General features: G+C 34.9%; 1 protein-coding gene across 1 annotated transcript; it reads right to left on the bottom strand.

The window, feature by feature from the left end:
* Positions 1-466: 466 nt before the first annotated feature.
* lhx4 (LIM homeobox 4) lies at positions 467-12,154 on the bottom strand. Its single transcript, XM_059504001.1, has 6 exons — positions 11,916-12,154; positions 8,456-8,627; positions 5,610-5,812; positions 2,693-2,847; positions 2,440-2,611; positions 467-1,494 (listed from the first exon to the last, which is right to left on the bottom strand). The coding sequence occupies exons 1-6, from the start codon at positions 11,998-12,000 to the stop codon at positions 1,106-1,108; spliced, it is 1,176 nt and encodes a 391-aa protein (XP_059359984.1). The 5' UTR covers positions 12,001-12,154; the 3' UTR covers positions 467-1,105.
* Positions 12,155-21,252: the final 9,098 nt, after the last annotated feature.

The raw sequence follows: 21,252 nt of genomic DNA, 5'->3' as shown, positions 1-21,252 counted from the left end.
AACTCACTGCACTCTCTCCCATGATCAGCCTCTTCATAATACTGACATTGGTACCCATAACAGGAATAAATAACACTAAATCCTCATAGTGGTTGCTTAAATGTGTCAAATAAGAAAAAAAAACTAAAGTGTAAATTTCCCTTTCACATGTTTTGCTTGATAATAATTGATGAGGCCGTTAAGGTACTTGTGTCTGTGTAATAGAACTTGTCATCTGTTCTGATATCCATTTTTGCTCATGAAGCAATGAGTACGAAACAAAAATGGCAATTGTAAACAAAGGTATTTTGATGGTTAAATAAACCTTATCAATAACAAATAAACTGAACTGTACTGGAAATAAATATTAACTTTAATTTTAATCTTTTAAACTATATATTTTGTTTCATTTTGCCCCAAAATATCTGAAGTTAACAGAAAAACACTGAACGGGCAGGGACCATTGACACAGAGATTTTTATGACAACTCAGAGCAGTGCATGCGGATTCATCATTATTAAAAATAATTTTGATCTATTGTTCAGACCTAATGTGAAGGGCCATCTCTAGTAGAGTCGTTTAGAAAGTTTCAACCATCAAAATCCCAAACCCTTGTAAGTAGGAAAGATACACTTGTGCCACTTGTTTAAATATCTCTCCTTGTTCGGTGCGCTCCTCTCTTTCCTGTATTCAGCCTGCCGTGTGCAGTTGAGGAGGAATATACAGTAAAGTGCGTCGCCATTTTGAATGTGGACAGTTCTCTTCCTCATTCGGAAGCATGCATGGACCCTCTTGTTCTCAAAAACGTGGTGGATCGTGATTGTGTTTCCAGGGTGGTCTGGGGTTTGAACGCCATTCGCAGCTGCACGCCATTTCATGCTGGAAATCGTCCAATCCAGTTTTGAGAACAATGAAAAAACATGAATTACAAAATTATGATACAGCGCAGACATTCCACGGTGGGTTGCTCGTATCAGCGCGCCATTTAGCAAAGTCAAGCCACCGTGTTAAAGTAGGTGCTGTTTTGGGCCTCGCCACACAAACGTCACCAGTTCTGGGAAAGACGTCTATAAAATCTTCAGATTTCTTGTCCATAGTACTGCACTTTCCATTATGACCTTTGACCTCAGAACTGGGAGTGGTCCATTTCATCAAGCCACGAGGCAGGGCTGGTGGGGAAGTCTGGGTAGCCCGTGCTGCTTCCTGTCGACAGGTCAGAGGTGGGTCCGCCGGCCATTGCTCTCAGAGCTTGACCTACATTGGGCTGACCGCCCTGACCCATGATGCCGTCTATGTTGAAGCCTAAGTTGTTGAGCAGCGGGGTGTGGCCTGGGAGGGAAGTGATGGATGAGGGGGACTGTGGCAGGCCGTAGGGACTTCCTGCCCGCAGGTCATGGTATGGCTGCCCACCCCCCTCCAGGGAGAAGCTCCCGTTAAGCATGTTGCCGTTCGTGACATCTCCGACGCTTCCATACAAGCCGTTAGCATGACCAAGGTCTGACAGGATTTGGTCTTCTGTTGGAAAGAGCAGACAAAATCGGTTTCAAGATCGTTTCCAAAAAAAATACAGCTACACTGAAAATAAATTTTCACTCAGAAATTGATAGTAAATATCGCAATTATTTAGAAATAATTGGAAAGTAACATTGGATTAAATGAGGTTGAGAGAATGAATAGTATTTTTTGTAAAAAAAAAAAATATATATATATATATATATATATATATATATATATATATATATATATATATATATATATATATAATTTTATTTAGCAAGGATGCATTAAATAGATCAAAAGTGACGGTAAAGACATTTATAATCTTATAAAACTTTCTATTCTTCAAACAATCCTGAAAATATTTTTAACAAAAATATTAAGCAGCACGACTGTTTTCAATATTGATGATAATAATAAAAATAACACTTTTTTTTTTTTTTTTTTTTACTTAGAAAATTTTATAAAAAAAAAACTTACTGACACCAAGCTTTTGAATGGTGCTGTATAGATGCTTTTACACATAGAAGAAGAACTGTAGTTATGACAAATACCTCATTAACAAGGGGGTAACATGCTTCTGGAAATATCTGAGCATTTGTGATTTACTCTCAGTACACACAGGAGCGCAACCAGTCTCTGTTCTTTCAACCACACAACAAAGGCCCTGTGTGCTTTCTCTCTAATCAACTAAAAGCTTCACCAATTTTATAGCGTTTGTGCATCGCTGCTTTCATTTTGCATAAACACGGCTCTAGACTTTTATGAGTTCTCAAAATGGGTTGACAAAAATGAAATAATCATAAAAAAAACACATAGCAGAACCAAAAACCTAATTTGAATATTCCAAACAATCCACCAAGTGGCATGTTTTCAAAAGGCAGGAAATGAATGAATTGAGGGAAATAAAAGAAGAGAGAGAAAAACAAAGCAAGGCATCATGGGAGATGTAAACAGACTCACCTCTGAAACTAAGTTCGCTATCGCTGAGTCCTGCATCATCGGCTGAGCTCTCCTTCTCCGTCTTACTGGACCCTCGACTGCGTTTGACGCTTTTGTAGAACTGACCCCAGCGGTGCCGACCAGCGTCCTTCTTCAGCCGTTTCTCTTTTGCTCGCCTGTTTTGAAACCACACCTGTGGACAGACAAGCCTCAGTAAAGACACCCATTTAATCATATAAAACAGTTAAGCTTGAAGTCTGACTTATAGTCTGACCTGCACTACTCTCATGTCCAGGCCCGTTTCTGAGGAGAGCTGCTCGCGCACATGTCGTGCAGGCTTAGGCGAGTTCTTGTAGGCGCTTTTGAGCGTCTCCAGCTGTTTGGCTGTGATGGTGGTTCGTGGACGTTTTGCTCCTGTCTCTGAATCATCTGTAACAGTCAAATTTGAAGAACTTATTAAAATTTTCATTACTGTGCTGCCATTGGTTGGTCAAACCGCCCCACTTATTTGTGACCCTGCAGCACAAAAGCAGTCATAAGTAGTATGAGTATATTTGTAGCAATAGCCAAAAATACATTGTGTCGGTAAAATGATTTTCTTTTATGCCCAAAATGATGAGGATATTAAGTAAAAATTATGTTGCATGAATATATTTTGTAAATTTCCTACCGTAAATATATCAAAACTAAATTTTTGATTGGTATTATGCATTCCTAAAGAATTCATTTTGGCAACTTTAAAGGCAATTTTCTCAATATTTAGATTTTTTGCACCATCAGATTCCAGATTTTCAAATCTCGGACAAATATTGTCCTGTCCTAACAAACCATACATCAATGGAAAGCTTGTTTATAGATTAAATTTATTATATTTTTTTTTACCCTTTTGTGGTCCAGATTCACATTTATAGATTTATTTGCATATTAATATGGAGAACTAAGTATTTTTACAGTATTGTTTATTATTCTCACCAAGGCTACATTTTTTTTAGCAAAATACAGTAGAAATTTAAGAATTTTAAATATTATTTAGTGCCAGCAACAATTAATTGCGATTATTTGCTTCCAAAATAAAAGTTTATGTACATTATATATGTGTGTGTACTGTGTATATTTATTATGTATACTGTATATAAAGACACACACATTTGGTATATATTTAGAAAATATTTACATGTATTTGCATGCATATATTTATATTCATATAATTTATATAATATATAAATAGATTTAAAATATAAACAAAACGTATTTATCTTAAATATATTCATACACGTGTGTGTATTTATATATACATAATCAATATACACAGTACGCACACATATATTATGTACACAAAAACTTTTATTTTGGAAGTGTTGCCCAGCACTAATATTATTACAATTTAAAATAACTGTTTTCTATTTGAATACATTTCAAAATGTAATTCATTCCTGTGATGGCAAAGTTGAATTTTCAGCAGCCATTACTCCAGTCTTTAGTGTCACACAACCTTTCAGAAATTATAACAATATGTTGATTTACAGCCCAGAAATATTTCCTATTATTATCAATGCTGAAAATAGTTGTGTTGTGTACTAATTGTTGTGGAAACCATGATGAGTTTTGTTTTTCAGGATTCTTTGATGAATAGAAACAAAAAAATAAAATAAAAAATATAATCTATTTCAATATATAAAATCTTTTATAACATAAAATACTGATCCATTAAGCAATAAAACAGTAAACTGTGTTCTAAGGAGTTCATAATATTTTAAATAACCAACTTCTGAAATAACTGTTATAATGAAAAACACAAGCATAAAGGTGAAAGGTAGTATTAGCAGGACTAAACCGAACTCAAAAAAGTGAATAAAAACACCTAAATTCAACTAAACTGATTCGCTGTTGGAGCAAGTGAAGCAAATTTCTCAAGCATGAGGCAAAATGTCAGGAGCTCATCTATTTTGAGGTATGAGTAAGTACGAGTTTGTGGGATGCTTTGAGTGAAAGTGCTCACACATGGCCAGTCGATACTCTCCTGAAACTGTCACACTGTGGTGGAAGAGGGAATAAATCTCTTCTGAGAATGGCATGCCAGTGCGAGTTATTGGGACCCTACCGTAAAAGTGCATTGCATCACTTAATATAATCAATCAACAGCTCACAGAAATCTCCATAAATACAGCGTGAGGGGCTTTCAGAGGCAGACCCATGAGAGGTCAGATCACCGAGGGGCTTAATATGCCAGATTCTGAGACCCCACAAGACTGTAGTTAATGATGATTTTATCTCCTTACTACCATCCTGTTGCCTCCTCTGATCTCTCAGTGTCTCTTTATAATTTTAAAAGAAGAAGTTAGTTACACCATCTCCACTCCTGAACTTTACTGTCAGAATGATTTCCAATTGTGACAAAAAATCCAGCAACGTGGGCAAAGTCTGGGAGAGTGCTTCTATATACCACAACCACTGTCTAAAAACATATCATATGCCAGTTCAGCAAACAGCCACTATTCTCAATGGGTCAGTAGCAACTGGCATAACTCATCTATATAAATATTAATAATATGTTATAACAATACATTTTTATTAAAATGTCATATAACTATCAATCTATCTATCTATCTATCTATCTATCTATCTATCTATCTATCTATCTATCTATCTATCTATCTATCTATCTATCTATCTATCTATCTATCTATCTATCTATCTATCTATCTATCTATCTATCTATGTGTGTATCTATTATCTAACTAATAAAAACTAATAAAAAATCTTTCTCTAGGAACATCATTTCACTGTTTTCGCCATGTTTTGTTCTTTAAAACATTCCATCATATGTAATAAAATTACAGAACTTGATACGATTTAAAAAATAGCATACACATTTTTAAACGGACGATTAAAAATATATATTTCAATGACTTATTGAGGGTCGAAATCCTAATGTAGGTAAACTCTCAGTCACTTACTGAGCAATGGTTTTTATTTCTTTCCCTAACTTGGCATTGTTTAAAAACAATCAAGTATAATTGCTGCATATTTCTGGAATTCTGATATAGACTTCCGACTGCTTTTATAGAAATACTTCCTCAAATTAAAACACAGATGTGTTACAAAGCTCAATATATATTGCATAAGATGAGTGGTCCAATTGTTGGTTCCAGAAGGTAATTATTTACACTGATCTGAAGATGACAGCTCACCATTTTGTTTGGCTGTTTCGTAGTCCTCCTTGCACACGAGCCTCCCGTCCTCCATGAGGTAGAACTCATCACCGGTGGCCAGCTGCCTATTGCACATTACACAAGCGAAGCAGTGAAGGTGGTACACAAAGTCCTGAGCTTTCCGGACCACCTGCGTCGGGGGGAGCCCCTGCTGGCACGATGCACATTTTGTCCCAAAACGCCTGCAAGTACAAATATAGACACTTCAGTTTGATACAGATTCAAATTCAGGTATTATGCCTTAATTACCAACAAAAGCAGCCACAAAGACATGATTCCTATTTTCCGTCGAGCCAGTTTATAACCATTTGTTCAATGATTTTCACATAATTAAGACATTATTTTATGCCTAATCCATATTCCAAGGTTACAATTATGGCCAATAACAGAAGCAAAAGCAAACATGACGCAGACATTTTCTATATCTATGGGTGTTTTTCTACATCCAAACAGTGGCAGAAAATTACAGATTTTGTTAACAAATGCTTATTTACAAACTTGTGTTTATGTTCATTGACATTAAATGGAGTATTTTTATTTTTCTTCTAAGAGTGTGATACATTTTGAACACTTCTTTTTGCCATTAAATATTAAACTTTTGACATTTGACTGCTTTTGTTATTTAGATAAGTGCATTAAAGCTGATATATACATATATAATATGAAATTGTTATTTTGTGAAAAAAAAAATTATAATCATGTATAGAGTATATACTGTATGCATGTATATAAATATGTTAATTTGTACATATACCTATACATTTTGAGAATATTTTTTAATATTCAAATGATAATTAATTCAAAACATACGTATTCAAATATATACAAATACTGTACATCAAATATATATATAAATGTATCATGTTTTAATGCTACCTTTTGTTATTTTGATAAGTGCGTTAAAGCTGATACATATATCATTTGAAAACGTTTTTTTTGTGAACAAATCTGCGTCTGATGGAATATAACTAATCATGTATAATAAATCACATTTTTTAAAATTATGTTAAAATAATGTTTTTATTGACATTTTTTAACTCACAAAGTGTCACAAAGTTATGTATTATAATTTATTTTTTTACAAATCACTTTTTTCCATGTTATTAAATGTTAAAATGAACATTAGTTAAGATTATGTAATGATGTAAAAGTATTATTCATTCTTAGTTCATGTTAACTTATGTTTTTAACCAATTTTAACATTTAAAACCTCATTGTAAAGTGTTACCCAAACTTGTTTTAGGGATAAAGCATCATTACATCTTAATTTTCCTGTGGCTATTTTCGTAAGCAATCGTTTTATAAATGCAAAGGCTGTGATAAGTTAACAAAAGCTCAGAATACTATAGCAGGCATTTTTCTTTGTGCTTGTCATGTCCCTGTAGTTGACAAATGGTCTTGATCAATGTAGCAGAGGCAAAGGGATTCACAGGAGAGAGAGAGAGAGAGAGAGAGAGGCCACTGAACGCACATACAGAATGCCCCATAAAGCACTGAGTCAGAATAGGCTGTAAATCACAGTGTGAATACTCCTAAATAAACCCTCCTTTTACTTAACCAAGGTGAAGTTTTTGCAACATGAACTGGAAGGCCAGCCCTCGCCCCCTCGCCTGTGAACCACCAGCATTTCCTCCTCCATCCCCCTCTCCATCCTCCTCAGCAGCACCACCACGGTCTTAACATTAAAATCCCTTCTTTTGTCCCCAAGGGCTTGCTAATAAAGTTAGCCTCCACTCTGAGTCTTGCTATAGCGTTTTAGGTCTCATTGAAGCCTGTGACATTAAAACCTCTCAAACATGATTTGGTAAAAGCCACTACTGATCCTGTTTTGGATAAAAGTCAAACTTAATTTCCTTCCTTAAAGCCAAGGGGAAAATCCAATCGCAAAAAAAAGAAGAAAAGAAGACAGAAAGGAAGGGAAGACACAGGAAAGATGAGTAAAAAAATGCTAAGTTGCTTTCTTGAGTTCTTATAAAGCACTGGGAATTGAATTTGGGAACATGCGGTCTTTGCGGCTGAGTTCCAGCACACTGTGCTTCCTAATCTGACACAAGAAAAATGAAAAACTGCACTTTATTAACCATGACAGAGAATCTATGTGCCAGCCTTTCCTTGAACATACTCCCACACTGACACACACACACAGGCTAGTGCCAAACAGCACTAAAAAGCACAAGGAATCACATGTGAAATGCCTCTGTGTGAGGAAATTTGACAAAGCTTTTGTCTGAATGTTTTATGTCTGGCTCTCCAGTCCTTGATAATTCATGCAGCCAATATAGTGACCGAAACAATGTCCAACATAGAATAGAAATTAAATAACATCTCTCATCATATAATGTCCAATGATGTACTGGACTACATAAGATTTTGCTCCATTAATGACTTAAAATACACATTTGTTTAATTGGATAAGTAAAGGTTGACTGTCTTCTATTTGTTTAGTTATGTGATCTCTATTTGTCATATTCTAAAAATAATTAATATTCATAATCGCATCACATTTTGCTGCATTCATCAACAAGCCTTGATGTGCTTAAGGTATTTATGATTGATTTTATTGTTTAGCTTCATAAAATGTATTAAACAAGAATAAAAAAGGGAACTGGATAGATAGATAGATAGATAGATAGATAGATAGATAGATAGATAGATAGATAGATAGATAGATAGATAGATAGATAGATAGATAGATAGATAGATAGATAGATAGATAGATAGATAGATAGATAGATAGATAGATATGAGCATAAAACATTGATATAAGATATATACTGATGGTGGGGAAAGGTAAATGCTAACAGTGCAAGAGAACATGGACTCACTTGAAGAAATCCTCTTTACAGTAGACATTCCCCGCGCGAGAGAAACACTTGTCTGCTAGGAGCGCGTGACAGTCGGCGCACTTGAGACATTTTGAGTGCCAGTGTCGATCCAACACCTTCAAAATAAACTTATCCAGGATGTGTTGACTGCAGCCTGCGCACTGAGGGATCTCTGGAGAAACACATGCACAGAAAGCGATTTAGGTCAAATGTGCTTAATGAAATGCTGAACTTGGTTTAAACAATATTTAGATAAAGTAACACTTTATGAAATTTCTAATAGGTTTAATAATTTTAAGTCAATAACAAATATGGTTGCATTATATAATGCTGACAGCCCTTTAGGTATTGCACATTCAAATATACAGAAATGTCCTGACATTACGCTTTATACTTTATATATATTCATTTAATTGTAAAAGCTATTGATCTGTAGTAATCTGGGGTAGACCTATAGAAGCAGCAACGATCATATTTAAAGTTCTTAAATACGTACGTACAACCTTCTGTTGAGATGGGGGAACATACTGGGGATACCTTTACTTTTTAAAAATGCAATTAACATTTAATATTTGTAAAAAGTAAACGACATCCCCAAAAAAAAACTGACAAAGAATTATGACAACAGCATTGAAAAAAAACAAGGATAAAAACAAATAAATGTATACTAGCCTATAATAATATCATGCGCATGGAATTGTTATAAATAAGACTTGTACAAAACAAGTTAAACAAATACTATTTAATATTAAAATATATAAATGCTAATTATTAGTGCTTAGTAAGTAATTAACGGACTTCAGAGATTATTGTGAAAGTAAATTTGAGGACTTTCCGCAAGACAACCTATGGGACCGGTAAACCCTGGACAGGTGAGGAAAGGTGTCCATTTCTTGGTAAATAATCAATATCCCAGAAGAAAACAGGCGAGGACAAGAGGACATTGAGATTAAAATCATATAACTGGTCCATCGATTCTTTAACAGAGACAGTCTGTCACTTCAATTACTGTTGTTCAAGAACAAGTGCTCGAACAAAACAAACACACAAATCAGAAATCTTAAACCAAACAGAAATAAAATCCAATTGATATTATTCCTTAAAAAAAAGGGAATCAGTTTAAGCGTTCAGAGAACGAGAGCAAAACTCTGTATAATTTCTTCAAATCACAATATCATGACATTTAATATCGATATTTGACCTTTGATCCTCTATTCTTTCTGTCGACAAGTTCTCAAACGTGCTGTTTCAATGGATTCAACAAAAGCCGGGATTCTAATATGACGCAAGAGGATAGTATTTTTATCAAATAAATAATTTTAATATCAGCAGGTGCTAAAATGCGTAATCACCTGAATAGCGTTTTATGCGTCGTGTAAACGTGCGGCAAATGTCTTAAAGTTCATCAAAACTGACCTCTACAGCAACCACATAGCTAATAATATCACAATGACAGAGAACAGTGTTATCCACAAAACCATGAAACACCATCAACACTAAAATAATGCTAAAAAAACACTGTAACATAAAATACAGAAATACATCAAATAAATGACCATAACATCAAACACACACACACGCACACATTTTCAACGTAATGCAAACAAACGTGATTCTGTGAATGACGTTTACTCATAAAATAACAAGCATTTTTGTTTGTTTGGTTTTTACAATTTTACTTAACACAATATTTTACGGAAAAATTGTGCGAGTTAAATATATTAAATATATCTTGCCTCAGTATATCCTATAGTATTTTAAAATATAAAATAATGTTATGTTGCCGTTTCTGGTAAGTTAATTTACAGGTAATTAACTATTTTTACATTAGCATTTTACATTCTTGTTCCGCTGAAATGACTGCTGATAGTGCTGTGTGTGTGGTGCTGAAAGAACAGCGCCCAGCGCAGCTTCACTCATTCAACCGTCTTCAGCTTTTAACGCTCATTTACTCTGAGGAATCTATTTGCTTAGCCATTCAGTTAAAAGATGGCTACCACGACGTGCCTTCCTTTAACTTCAAACTATGCATCTGAAATATACCAATTCACTTTTGGTTCGTCTGATACTGGTTTTAAATCTTTGTTTTATCATTCAGCGCATTCTCATTTAAATCTCGTTGTCGTACAGGCTTCTATTTACGAAATGTTTTCTTTAAAAAAAACATATGTTGGTTTTAAAGCACCTTATTCATTTGAATAATAATATTTAGATCCATACCGCAAGAACAGATTATTCTTAAAATAATCCTCACTTAATCCATCATTTATACGACAAGGGGGGCTGAGTAGCAATATCTTTTAATCTACTATTATTTAATGAAATTAAGCATTCGCCACTGACAGACCTATATTGGCTACTTAACCTTTTGGCCATTCTTTAACAAATTAATAAATAAATAAATGGTTAGTTTTCTTTCTAATTATTTTCCATAATTTTTTATCAGTGTTCAATAAAATACCGTTTGATATTTTATTATGCACGGATCTAGTGACTAAAATTATGTTTTCTCTTTTTTTGAAAGAGGGAGAAACCAAGTCTGGTTCAAACAAGATGAGGTCCATCTGTAAATTTCTGAAGCACGACTGTGAATAATTAGGTCAGGAATTTATCAAATTCAAACTCCATCTTGGTTTTTGAGATCAGATTATATAGGCCTAACGCATATTAATTTGCGACTGATAAAGACCAGATGCGAAGATTATAGGCAATGCCTTTTTTTAAATTAAATGTTTGTGTGGGCCTACTGTATCTAAATGGTCTTATAATCTCTTCTTCATTGTGACAAATAACATGGGATACAATCTACCACATTTAACCACTGCATTATAGAAACTCGGATTAATTGTTTTTTTAAGGATATATATTTGTTTAATTTCTAGCACCTATTATACTGTTGTTCCCCAACCAACCAAACTTGTTAAAAAGATGCAATGTAACTGTTCTAGCCAGCTGTGCGATCTAACATTAGTCTGACTAATCAGAAATCAGTCTGGCTATATATATATATATATATATATATATATATATATATATATATATATGTATATATTACATTTACACTGTGAGATTATAAATCTACACTTACACCAGACAAATTTTTACGATGCTATTGTGTGAATGCTGTTGCAGAGCTCAGTTACGATCATATTCAAAAAGAACATTCATCTGTTTTCATCACAAAATAATATTTGGTAATCTGTTACTCGAGATTAGATCAGAATTTCCGATTAACGAAGTATTTGCTATAGTTAAAGCTATTTAGATTAAAATAATAATAAAGCTATACAATATGTCTGAATTGATTTTACCACCCAGAATAGTGGTTTACGTATAATTCCCCAGTGGAGTTTAATTAAAAGCTACATATTATTCACCAGTGTTGGCTTGCAGACGCCCGGAGGAGGCCTGCCGATTTTCTGATGAACTAATCAATATAAGCAGAAGATAAAGCCCTTACGTTGCAGTGGCACTCCGAGGATGTCCGGCAGACCCTTCACCGCGCTCTCGCCGGGCAACACAGCCGCACTTTGCATCATTTTCATCCAGTCCGAGAAAACGCGCACATGCACCCGCTCGCGGAGGTCGGAGAATCTCAGATGTGCGTAAAATATTTTTTCTCCCCGGATAGTCTCCTTTTACAGTCCTCGCGCCTGTGGTTATCCTCGTGAAATAGTCGCGCGTGAGTTCGAGCTCGTGCGTTCTTTTGCTGTGTGTCACACAAACCGCTTGATTCATTCACACTGCAGGGGCGGCCCTGACGTCACACCCCCGGGGGGCCAATGGGAGGCGTGGACGGGAGCGAGAGGGGCGGGAACTTCTTCGGCTTGTGCTCTCAGGTGAGCGGAAAAAGCGATAAGGAAGTGATGACGATAAATACCGCGACTGAAACCTCAGGATCTGAAAGTGTTTTAAACAATTTTGTGACCTGGCAGGGGCCAGTCAAGCAAGTAACGTAAATATTAGGCCTACGTGAATATTTAACACCTAGTTTCATTTCAGCGTTGCTTTAGTGGATAGCCTACTTATATTTTGAGATGTAGGCTTCTGAAGCCTGTTTAGATATAGCCTAATTAGACTGTAAACACATGAATAACAAAAAATACGTAAAATATTCATAAATCCTGCTAATTGATTGCTTGTAAGTTAACTTAACATACACTGTAAAAGTAAGAAAAATACGTTACTAGTAGGATAATAAAATGTTTTACTGTATGAAATTGTACAAAATAAAAGAATACATTTACAGTTATATTTATGGAATTACAGTTATAAACTATCCCCACATTCTGAGAAAATGTGTAGTCAATATGTAGAAGGCTATAGGCTACTCACTGTAAGATAGGCTAACTTATACTGTTAAAATTGCATAAAAAATATGTAGTGAATTCCATTCATGCACAGTTACATTATTTTACATTTTATTTAAAAAATAGTTGGTTCCTTTTTAATCTAATCCTTTCATCAGCCTACATGTACACTTTAAATGACTGAAATTAGCTCTCATAATTGCGCCCTGTTGACCAGGACAGTTCGCAGGATAAACACACTCAACAGTGCCTGGAATACGTTTGTAAAAAAAAAAAAAAATAAGTACAAAACTCAAGTGAACCTTTACTTTGTTTATCAGCAGTCTCGACACAGTCGATCCTGACAGGACTCATTTCATTCGAGCTTTCTCCCTCCGGAGAGAGCGGAGTTCAAGCGAGATGAACTCAATCTTCACTTCCAATTCTCTTCATGGACAGTATAATGCGGCGCGTGAGCTCGCGAGCTCTGACAGTCACCGCTTCATGAAAACAAGCTTCAGACTGGAGTAGTCAGTCTCTTTATCGTCAGTCTGGCTGCTTTTCCACGTAACCTGTAGCTATCATGTCTGTTTTGAGTGTTTCGTTATACCCCACTCCTCTCATGCTCATTTTTACAACTAGCCTACATAAAAGCACGTTTTTATATTACAACATATGGTTTGCAAGCTCTGTGAAATGCTATAATGAAGAAGATACAGTAAACGGCTGATGGGCGAAAGACAAAACTGTGCATAATAGGCTACTGTAATTTTTATTTTTTTGTTAAAAATTAGGTTCGGCTATTTCAAATGGCAATTCATTCTATTAAATTATATCCGAATGCATTAATTCTACCTACCTTCTTACAAACAATTCTATCCAACACACAACACTTAACTGATTTTATATCTCTCAGACTGCTGGTCAGTCTTGTTAAAACCAGTTAATGCCATATTTCAGAACACCAATTAAATGAAAGGCAATTCTTCCACTTGAGACTGGAGGCACACAAAGTAACATCAAAAACAGATCAAATCGTCTCGTTTATATAGCTGCACGTACGTATTTCAATCCCTGATTATCTTGCTTGTCTGATGTAAAAAAAAAAAAATGTATAAAATTAAAAATCATGGACAGCTATATGTTACAGGAGTATGTAAATAAGACGTGGATGTCATCAAAGTCCGATTATCTCAAATTTTAAACCCCGTCCACAGTCTTGCTTAATGGCTCCAGTGTAATTTAGTTAAATGAAAGTGATCATCAAGCTGATTAAATGGTGGCAAACACAGCAGCCCTCGAGCTTCACCAGATTCCCTCTGCATGGGCCAATGGTGGACATGGGAATTATCCCGGGCCACGCTTTTGATTTTCATTTTGATTATGGCTAGGAGTTATTATGCAGATTATTCAATTACGCTGATGGTCAAGTGAAAATGTGAATTTAGTCTTGCTTTAACAGAACAGAGGAGCAAATGCTCTTAATGCTCAATGATTTGCCACACGATTAAATACATTAATTCATGTACAGTGGACGCGTTTTCACGAGCGCGCAGCTCTTTTTTGCGTCTCAAAGTCTGTTTAAGTCACTATAAAATGCACTAAAGGGCACCTGTCCGAACAATGAGAGACCTGTGCGCTATAATTCAGCGAAAGGGTGCGTCTCCCGCTGACCCGACCACCTTTAATTACAGCCAGTATTTCACATTATCCGCTTCTCGTGGTGTATCATATAAGAGCTTGTATCATATCAGTAAAATACAGGTCTCTGCAGAGATCAGATATCAACCCCTTAACCTCCTCCTGTGAGGCCAATGAGCTTACACTTGGACAAATTCATACAACTATACTGAAAGTAAAATTATCCCTTAAGAGAATGTACGAAACACAAATCAGTTTAAATAATTATAAATGGGTGAAATAATATCATGAACCATTCCCTCCGGTGAGAGTAGAAATTGAAGAATATATGTAGAAAAATATGTAGCTATTTACCTGTAAAGATGTATTTTATTATGTCTATAGTTTAGCCTATTACGTGATTTATAATGTTTAATAGATTCATCTAAATCAAAAAGTTCATTTGATAATAGAATAGAATCCACTCAAATATCTCTAAATCAATATCCTAAAAAAAAAAAAAAAAATATATATATATATATATATATATATATATATATATATATATATATATATATATATATATATATATATATATATATATATAATCAGATGGAAAGAGTTTCAAATGTATTTGTAGGCCTACTTGAGCCACAAATATTGCACAAAATGGTATAGTGTATGTATAAATGTTTCTGTTTGTTGCTTTTACCTCTTAATACTAAATTACATTACTAGAAATAGTTATGACGGGGGAGTAGCTACATAATTATGCACAACATTCAAAACGTCCATGTTTACAACCCACCTCCGGAGTGAAGCAGATTCTGACAACCTCTCTCTTTGTTCTTGTCTGTAATTTACACCATTTAAGCAGAACTTGCCAATCTCTAACGTTTAATTTGTTGCACACAAATACGAGAATATTGTTCTTATGCTGACAAACACAGTTATAAACACACAAGTACAAACAAATAATTCTCACTCTCCCATGCTGACTATTAGCCTTCTTCTAAAATTCTTTGTTGTCATTCCTTCTGTTTGTTAATATGAAACATTTCAGACAGTTTCACACGCAGAAACATCTTAAACAAATACGATATCGAATACGACACGAAAATAAACAATGTTTGCGCGTTTAAAAAAGAAGCACATCACGTCTCAGAGAGCGTCATGCAAACCTACCGACTGTCGCGTGGCATGTATTTCTGCGCTCACTACGCGAGCTAGACAGCGCTCGAGCTTACAGTATAAGTCGATATAGAATTTTCGTTCCACAGATACAAAGAAAGACTACAGAAACGTTACCTGTCTACATCAGTCTGGTGGTTTCTATTCCTCGAAAAGAGTAAATAAAGACTCGAACGTCAATGTCAGAAGCCGTTCCCCCCATTTTCCCTGCAAAGGAAAGACAGAAAGAGACCTCAAGAGAGGGCAACAGAGAAAATTAAATTGCACTTGGGGGCAAATTCTATTAGGGAATAGTTATTGTCTCTTGACAGGTCCTGTCCATTTACGTAATTAGTTGAAGTACGAGGTTCGGCATTGTTTAATCAGAATCAGAATTTAGGTTTATTGGCTTAGTAAGTTAGCTAGGAGACATTGGTGGGAAGCTTCAAAAATTACAGTTAACCATACATGCTATATCAGTCAGTTATACAAGAAATTTACTGACAATATATATTCAATATATACACCTAGTATGCAATATACAATGAACAATAGGCATACAATACAATAAAATGGATTTTTAATGGGGTACTAGATTGTGTAATTGTATAAATGGAATCAAATAGTAAATCTGAATCATGTAAAACTTAAAAGTAAACAATGACCCTCCAAAGCAATGCATCAATGCACCTGGCCATTGTAGACCAGGTCAGAGATAATACATTATAATTGTCTAATACATTATAATTGGCTAAGGGGTAGATCCTGCTTAGGTTAGAAATTCAATTAAAGGCGACAGTGTTTCACCTTAAGCTTACCATTAAACAATGAAGGATCCCCTGTAATGTTTTTACTTCCTTCAGCAATCAATATTTTTATTTATGTGTATTTAAGTGGGCCCCCAATGAAGCATAATGATTCTGATCTTATGCATGATTTTTTATTGTTATTCAACTGAATAAAATACCCTAAAGTGCACATCTAATAGTATAATTAGATATTCAGTGAATAATACTAATGCACACCATGCACTTCTATGTAGGTCTAATTGTTTGTTTGTTTTGTGATAACATGAATGCACATTGTAATTGCTACTTACATAAAGCATAATATTTGTTACATGACACTATAATGTTGAATGAATAGTTCATCTAAAAATGAACATTTGCTGAAAATGTTTTCACCTTCAGGCCATCCAAGATGTAGATGAGTTTGTTATTTCATAAAAAAAAAAAAAAAAAGATTTGGAGAAATGTAGCATTACATCACTTGCACCAATGGATCCTCTGCAGCGAATGGGTGCCATCAGAATGAGCTTTTTGAAAGATGTTTTTAATGCCAAACCTTTGCTTCTGGCTAAAATATAAGTTTTCTATCCATAATATTGCTTCCTCCAGAAAAAGCTGTTTTGTCTGATTCAGGAGAGAAATATGCACAGATCAAGCACTAACAATCCATTCGTTTTTAACAAATGTGTTGGAGATTTTTGATATGAGAGGACAACAGGGGATGGATTTTTAGAGGAAGCATTATTACTGATTATGGACTGTTATTTTTTGCCAGAAGTGATGGTTTAAAGTTTAAAAACGCCTTCACAAAGATGTTAATTGAAGGACTAGAATTATACAATGTTTTATAGATTATTATCCATTGGTGAAAAAGTGATGTAATAGTTAATTTATCCAAATCTGTTGTGATGAAGAAACAAACTCATCTACATCTTAGATGGTCTGTGGGTGAATATACATTTTCAGCAGATTTTCATTTTTGGTAGAAACTATTCCTTTGATTTTTACCAGTGCAACACAAGTTTATCCAGAACAAATAATGAACCTGCTTCTTTTTAATACAAAATCTTAAACTGATGAGGTGACTTAAGACAGACTGGGGTAAAAGTGAAGGGCATTTAACTAGTAATATGTAATTGGTTATACGACACTGATGAACATCTTTGAAACATCGTCATGGAGATTACATTTCCGGTGTTTGCTGACAAGACAAGACATGTTGATGGACATGCTCTGGAAGCCATCCAAACTCATCTTATTGACAACTTATTGAGAAGAATGTAAGATATCAGGAAAGAGGTTAGACTTACGCTGATCTCAGACAACCTTTTTCACTTTATTCTGCAGTCTGTATATGAAAACCAGTAGCACTGATCTCAAGTCAGCAGATCCACAGCCACTGCCAAGAAGCTGTGCATACATCTACTTGCTTTTATATGACACTGGATTGAAAGAGGATAATGTACTGTATTATACCTGAATAGGGTGTATCTTTAATGTTTCAGCATCATAGTGCTCCTGTGTGCATAGTATTTATGATTTACTGAACGAAACTTGACTGACCTTCACACAATCCAAACCTGAAATCCTCGGAGATGAATTGGAACAATGAATGTAATCTAACATCACTTCCTCACCTTACTGATATTATAGACAAATCTATGGTTATGTACTAGTAGGGACATTGACGTGTTCTTGTTAGTTCCAAAAACAAATCAAACGGAGATACTAAGAAACTTAAAAGAATAATTTAACCCATCTAAAGGCCTAGACAATATAATGTAATCTTTTTATGTTTTTTTTTCTCATTATTTAACCTTTCAACTTGATTTGTGGGGCTTATATAAAAAAAATCTCATTACATGGATTCAGTACGATGACGAAGTTCAGATTTGTGCATGTCTTTTGTAATTCATACATGTATATATACATATATGCATGTGTGTATATGTATATATATATATATATATATATATATATATATATATATATATATATTACATTTAATACACAAATGATATTAAGATACAATATAATCATTCTATAATCAATCTTTTTATGTTTTATGTATATTTTATACAAGTAATAATATAATCAAATATATACAATTTTAATGAAAATTCATTATAAATTCAAATAAAACATTATTAATAATATAATATAATGCACCTTCTCTCAAGTGCAACTGGTAACTCTAGCAAGGGCTTGTTTGGCATGTTTTGCCTCCTCTCGCCTGTCAACAGTCCATCCGTCCATTCTGACTGACAGCATTAAAGCTGCGAATGAGTGCTGCATCTCAAAATATGTATTATGTACAAGGGGAGGAATACCGGTAGTAAAATGAGATTAATCTGACCTGTTTGGCTCCAGCTTTAGGGCTAAATGTGGCATTCAGGGGTCAAGAGTATAAATGAGCTACAATAACAGAACGATATATTAACCCTTTTCCTCTCTTCACAGAATTAATTCACTCTCACTGTGCATACACTCTGTGTACACCCATGGCAGAAGCTTTATTGTATTATTAAAATCAGAGTGGTATGACAGCAGAGGTATCAAACCTGTCCCGCATTTTAATACCAGTATGCGATAGGCCATAAACACGCAAAGTACATGTTGGAGGGCCTCAGCAATAAAACCCAGCATTGTCTAATTTATGGAACACAACACTAGCAACACAAGGTGACGTTTTACCCTTGCTTTCTGCTGCTTTTGGTTGGGGGCTGGGAATGTTGCTTTTGTTCCATTGTTCTCATGGCACACAGACAGGTCCCTCACTCAGGTCTGGCATGGAATAGGAAGTGTATTCTGTCTGATTTGTACATAGAAAAACTAGCAAGGATGGATAGAGAATCCACGACTTTGTGTACTGCTCATCAGTGTATGCACAAAGTTGCTGATGTACAAAAATCTTCCAGTTCTGCCAATTTAAAACTGATATACATTGTGGTTGCGAAGGTGTTTTAAGTGTTTTTTATTTATTTTTTATAGTGTTTCTATGCAGTGCCTAAGATGTTTGCTTACTGATCCACAAGTCAAGAGTCCATCCTCTAGGATCCTCCAGGTAACTCCTTTAAAGTCATTCCTGATGTTTGAATCTCCTGTGCAAAATTAACTCCAATATCCTGAAATGTAATAGCACAGCTCACTTAAATGTCTTAAAGAGACAGTTTACACCAAGTTACACCAAGTCTTTGTTTTGAACATTTTTTGTCTTCAAATGGAATCCAATGTTGTTCTTCAAAATATCTTATGTTCCACAGATAAAATCAAGTCATACAGGTTTGGAATGACGTGAGGGTGAATTTTTGGGTGAACTGTCCCTTTAAATGCAGCAAGTTTGTTTTTTGGTCATCTGATCTATACTCATCCTCTGCTTGAAGCCTTGAACTTCAGAGCTTTCGTTTTCAGCAGTTTTCAAAAGGCTCAACACTGTCAACAAAAAGATTTATACAGTACATCTAGTAAAGGAAAAAAATGGGGCAAGCAGATAGAGATGTGGGACAAAAGGGCGGAGCTCAGATTTCCACGAAAACCCTAAAGCTCAAGATCAAGTGATGGTGTCCTTCAGATGAGCCCGTGTAATCTGGAACACTTCAAACCCTTGTCTTCCAGCGCTCCACTTCAGATCCTCTCTCCCTGGGGTCACCACCCCCTCACGGGCACAGCCAACTTCCAAGTGTGTGAGGGAAGAGGCCTTGAAAGCCGATTGCGTTTTAATAAAGTTTATTATCGGTGGGGGCTAATCCCCGTGGTAATCTCCCGCAGACCCAAAGGAAAGCAGGATTACTCACTTGCTATAATCCCAATGAAATTGTTAGGATTTAGCTAGCAAAGCAGACCAGATGGCAACAGGCTTGTTCTTCCACCCGTGGGCCCGCTCACCCCTTTCCAGACCACTCCTCACCCCAGACACCCCTAAACACAACACATGAGCTATTCATGTAGACAAACATACACAACACTGATAGGGTGAGCGATGCTCGGGCTTTAGAAATTATACAATGGAGAAAGATGTTATAGTCAAGGTATATAATGAACGGTTACATAGTCAAGTTTACAGTGTTTAACAGAGGTTTGATTGAGAAATGAGTAAAATTTGACCCAAAATATTAAACATGTTTGAATTCTTCCAAACTGAAGGAATCATAATAAGAAGCTATAACGCACTACGTGATTTTCTAAGTGTCAAAAATTGGCAGACTGGCTCTGAATCTTTGCAACTAGCAACAGTTTCAGACTGCAAATTGGGCCAAAAAAATAGCAAAAAAAAGTAGTGCAATTTATTCCAGCCTTTATTTTTTCAAGTGACTGTCTACAGTCAGGTTAGTTTGGGCTGCACACCAAATACAGGTTACAAAAACACAGGAAATGTAAAAAGTTGTTAAAAACAATACAAAACATCTCGAAACATGAAAGAGAAAAAAAAATCCAAGAGAGACATTTTTAGAAAAAATAATTTTAATTAGATTTTACCCAGCAAAGCATTCCATTTTAGTATGAATATTTAGTTCTTGCTTATCTAATGGGCAAAAACCTTAAAGTCTGTGATTCTTGTAGTTTCAGGTATTTGTATAGAGTTAAAATCTTAAAATATTTCTCTGAAAAAATCTAATATTTGATCAGAAAGGCATAGTGAATGGACAGGCAGTAAAATTATGGTGAAATTTTAAGAATTAAAAACACTGATATTTTAATTATGATAACCACAGTAAGAGTTAATTGGGTTCCAAATTCCCCAAAAATACGCCTTTTTTATGGTTTTAATTATTTTAGTAAAAAAAAATAAAATAATTTCTTAATTTTGTTTTAAGAAAATTACACAAAAAATGGTTGGTGCTTTTAAAATTGTTGTGTGCTGAATGCAATAAAATGAGTGGTCATATAAAAATTGGTTTTTGTACAATATAAAACATCAATTATGATAATT

This window comes from Carassius carassius, chromosome 21 (assembly GCF_963082965.1).
Source record: "Carassius carassius chromosome 21, fCarCar2.1, whole genome shotgun sequence".
NCBI lineage: Eukaryota > Metazoa > Chordata > Actinopteri > Cypriniformes > Cyprinidae > Carassius > Carassius carassius.
The sequence above is the reverse complement of the archived record's forward strand: the minus strand, read 5'-3'. Positions and strand labels throughout refer to the sequence as shown.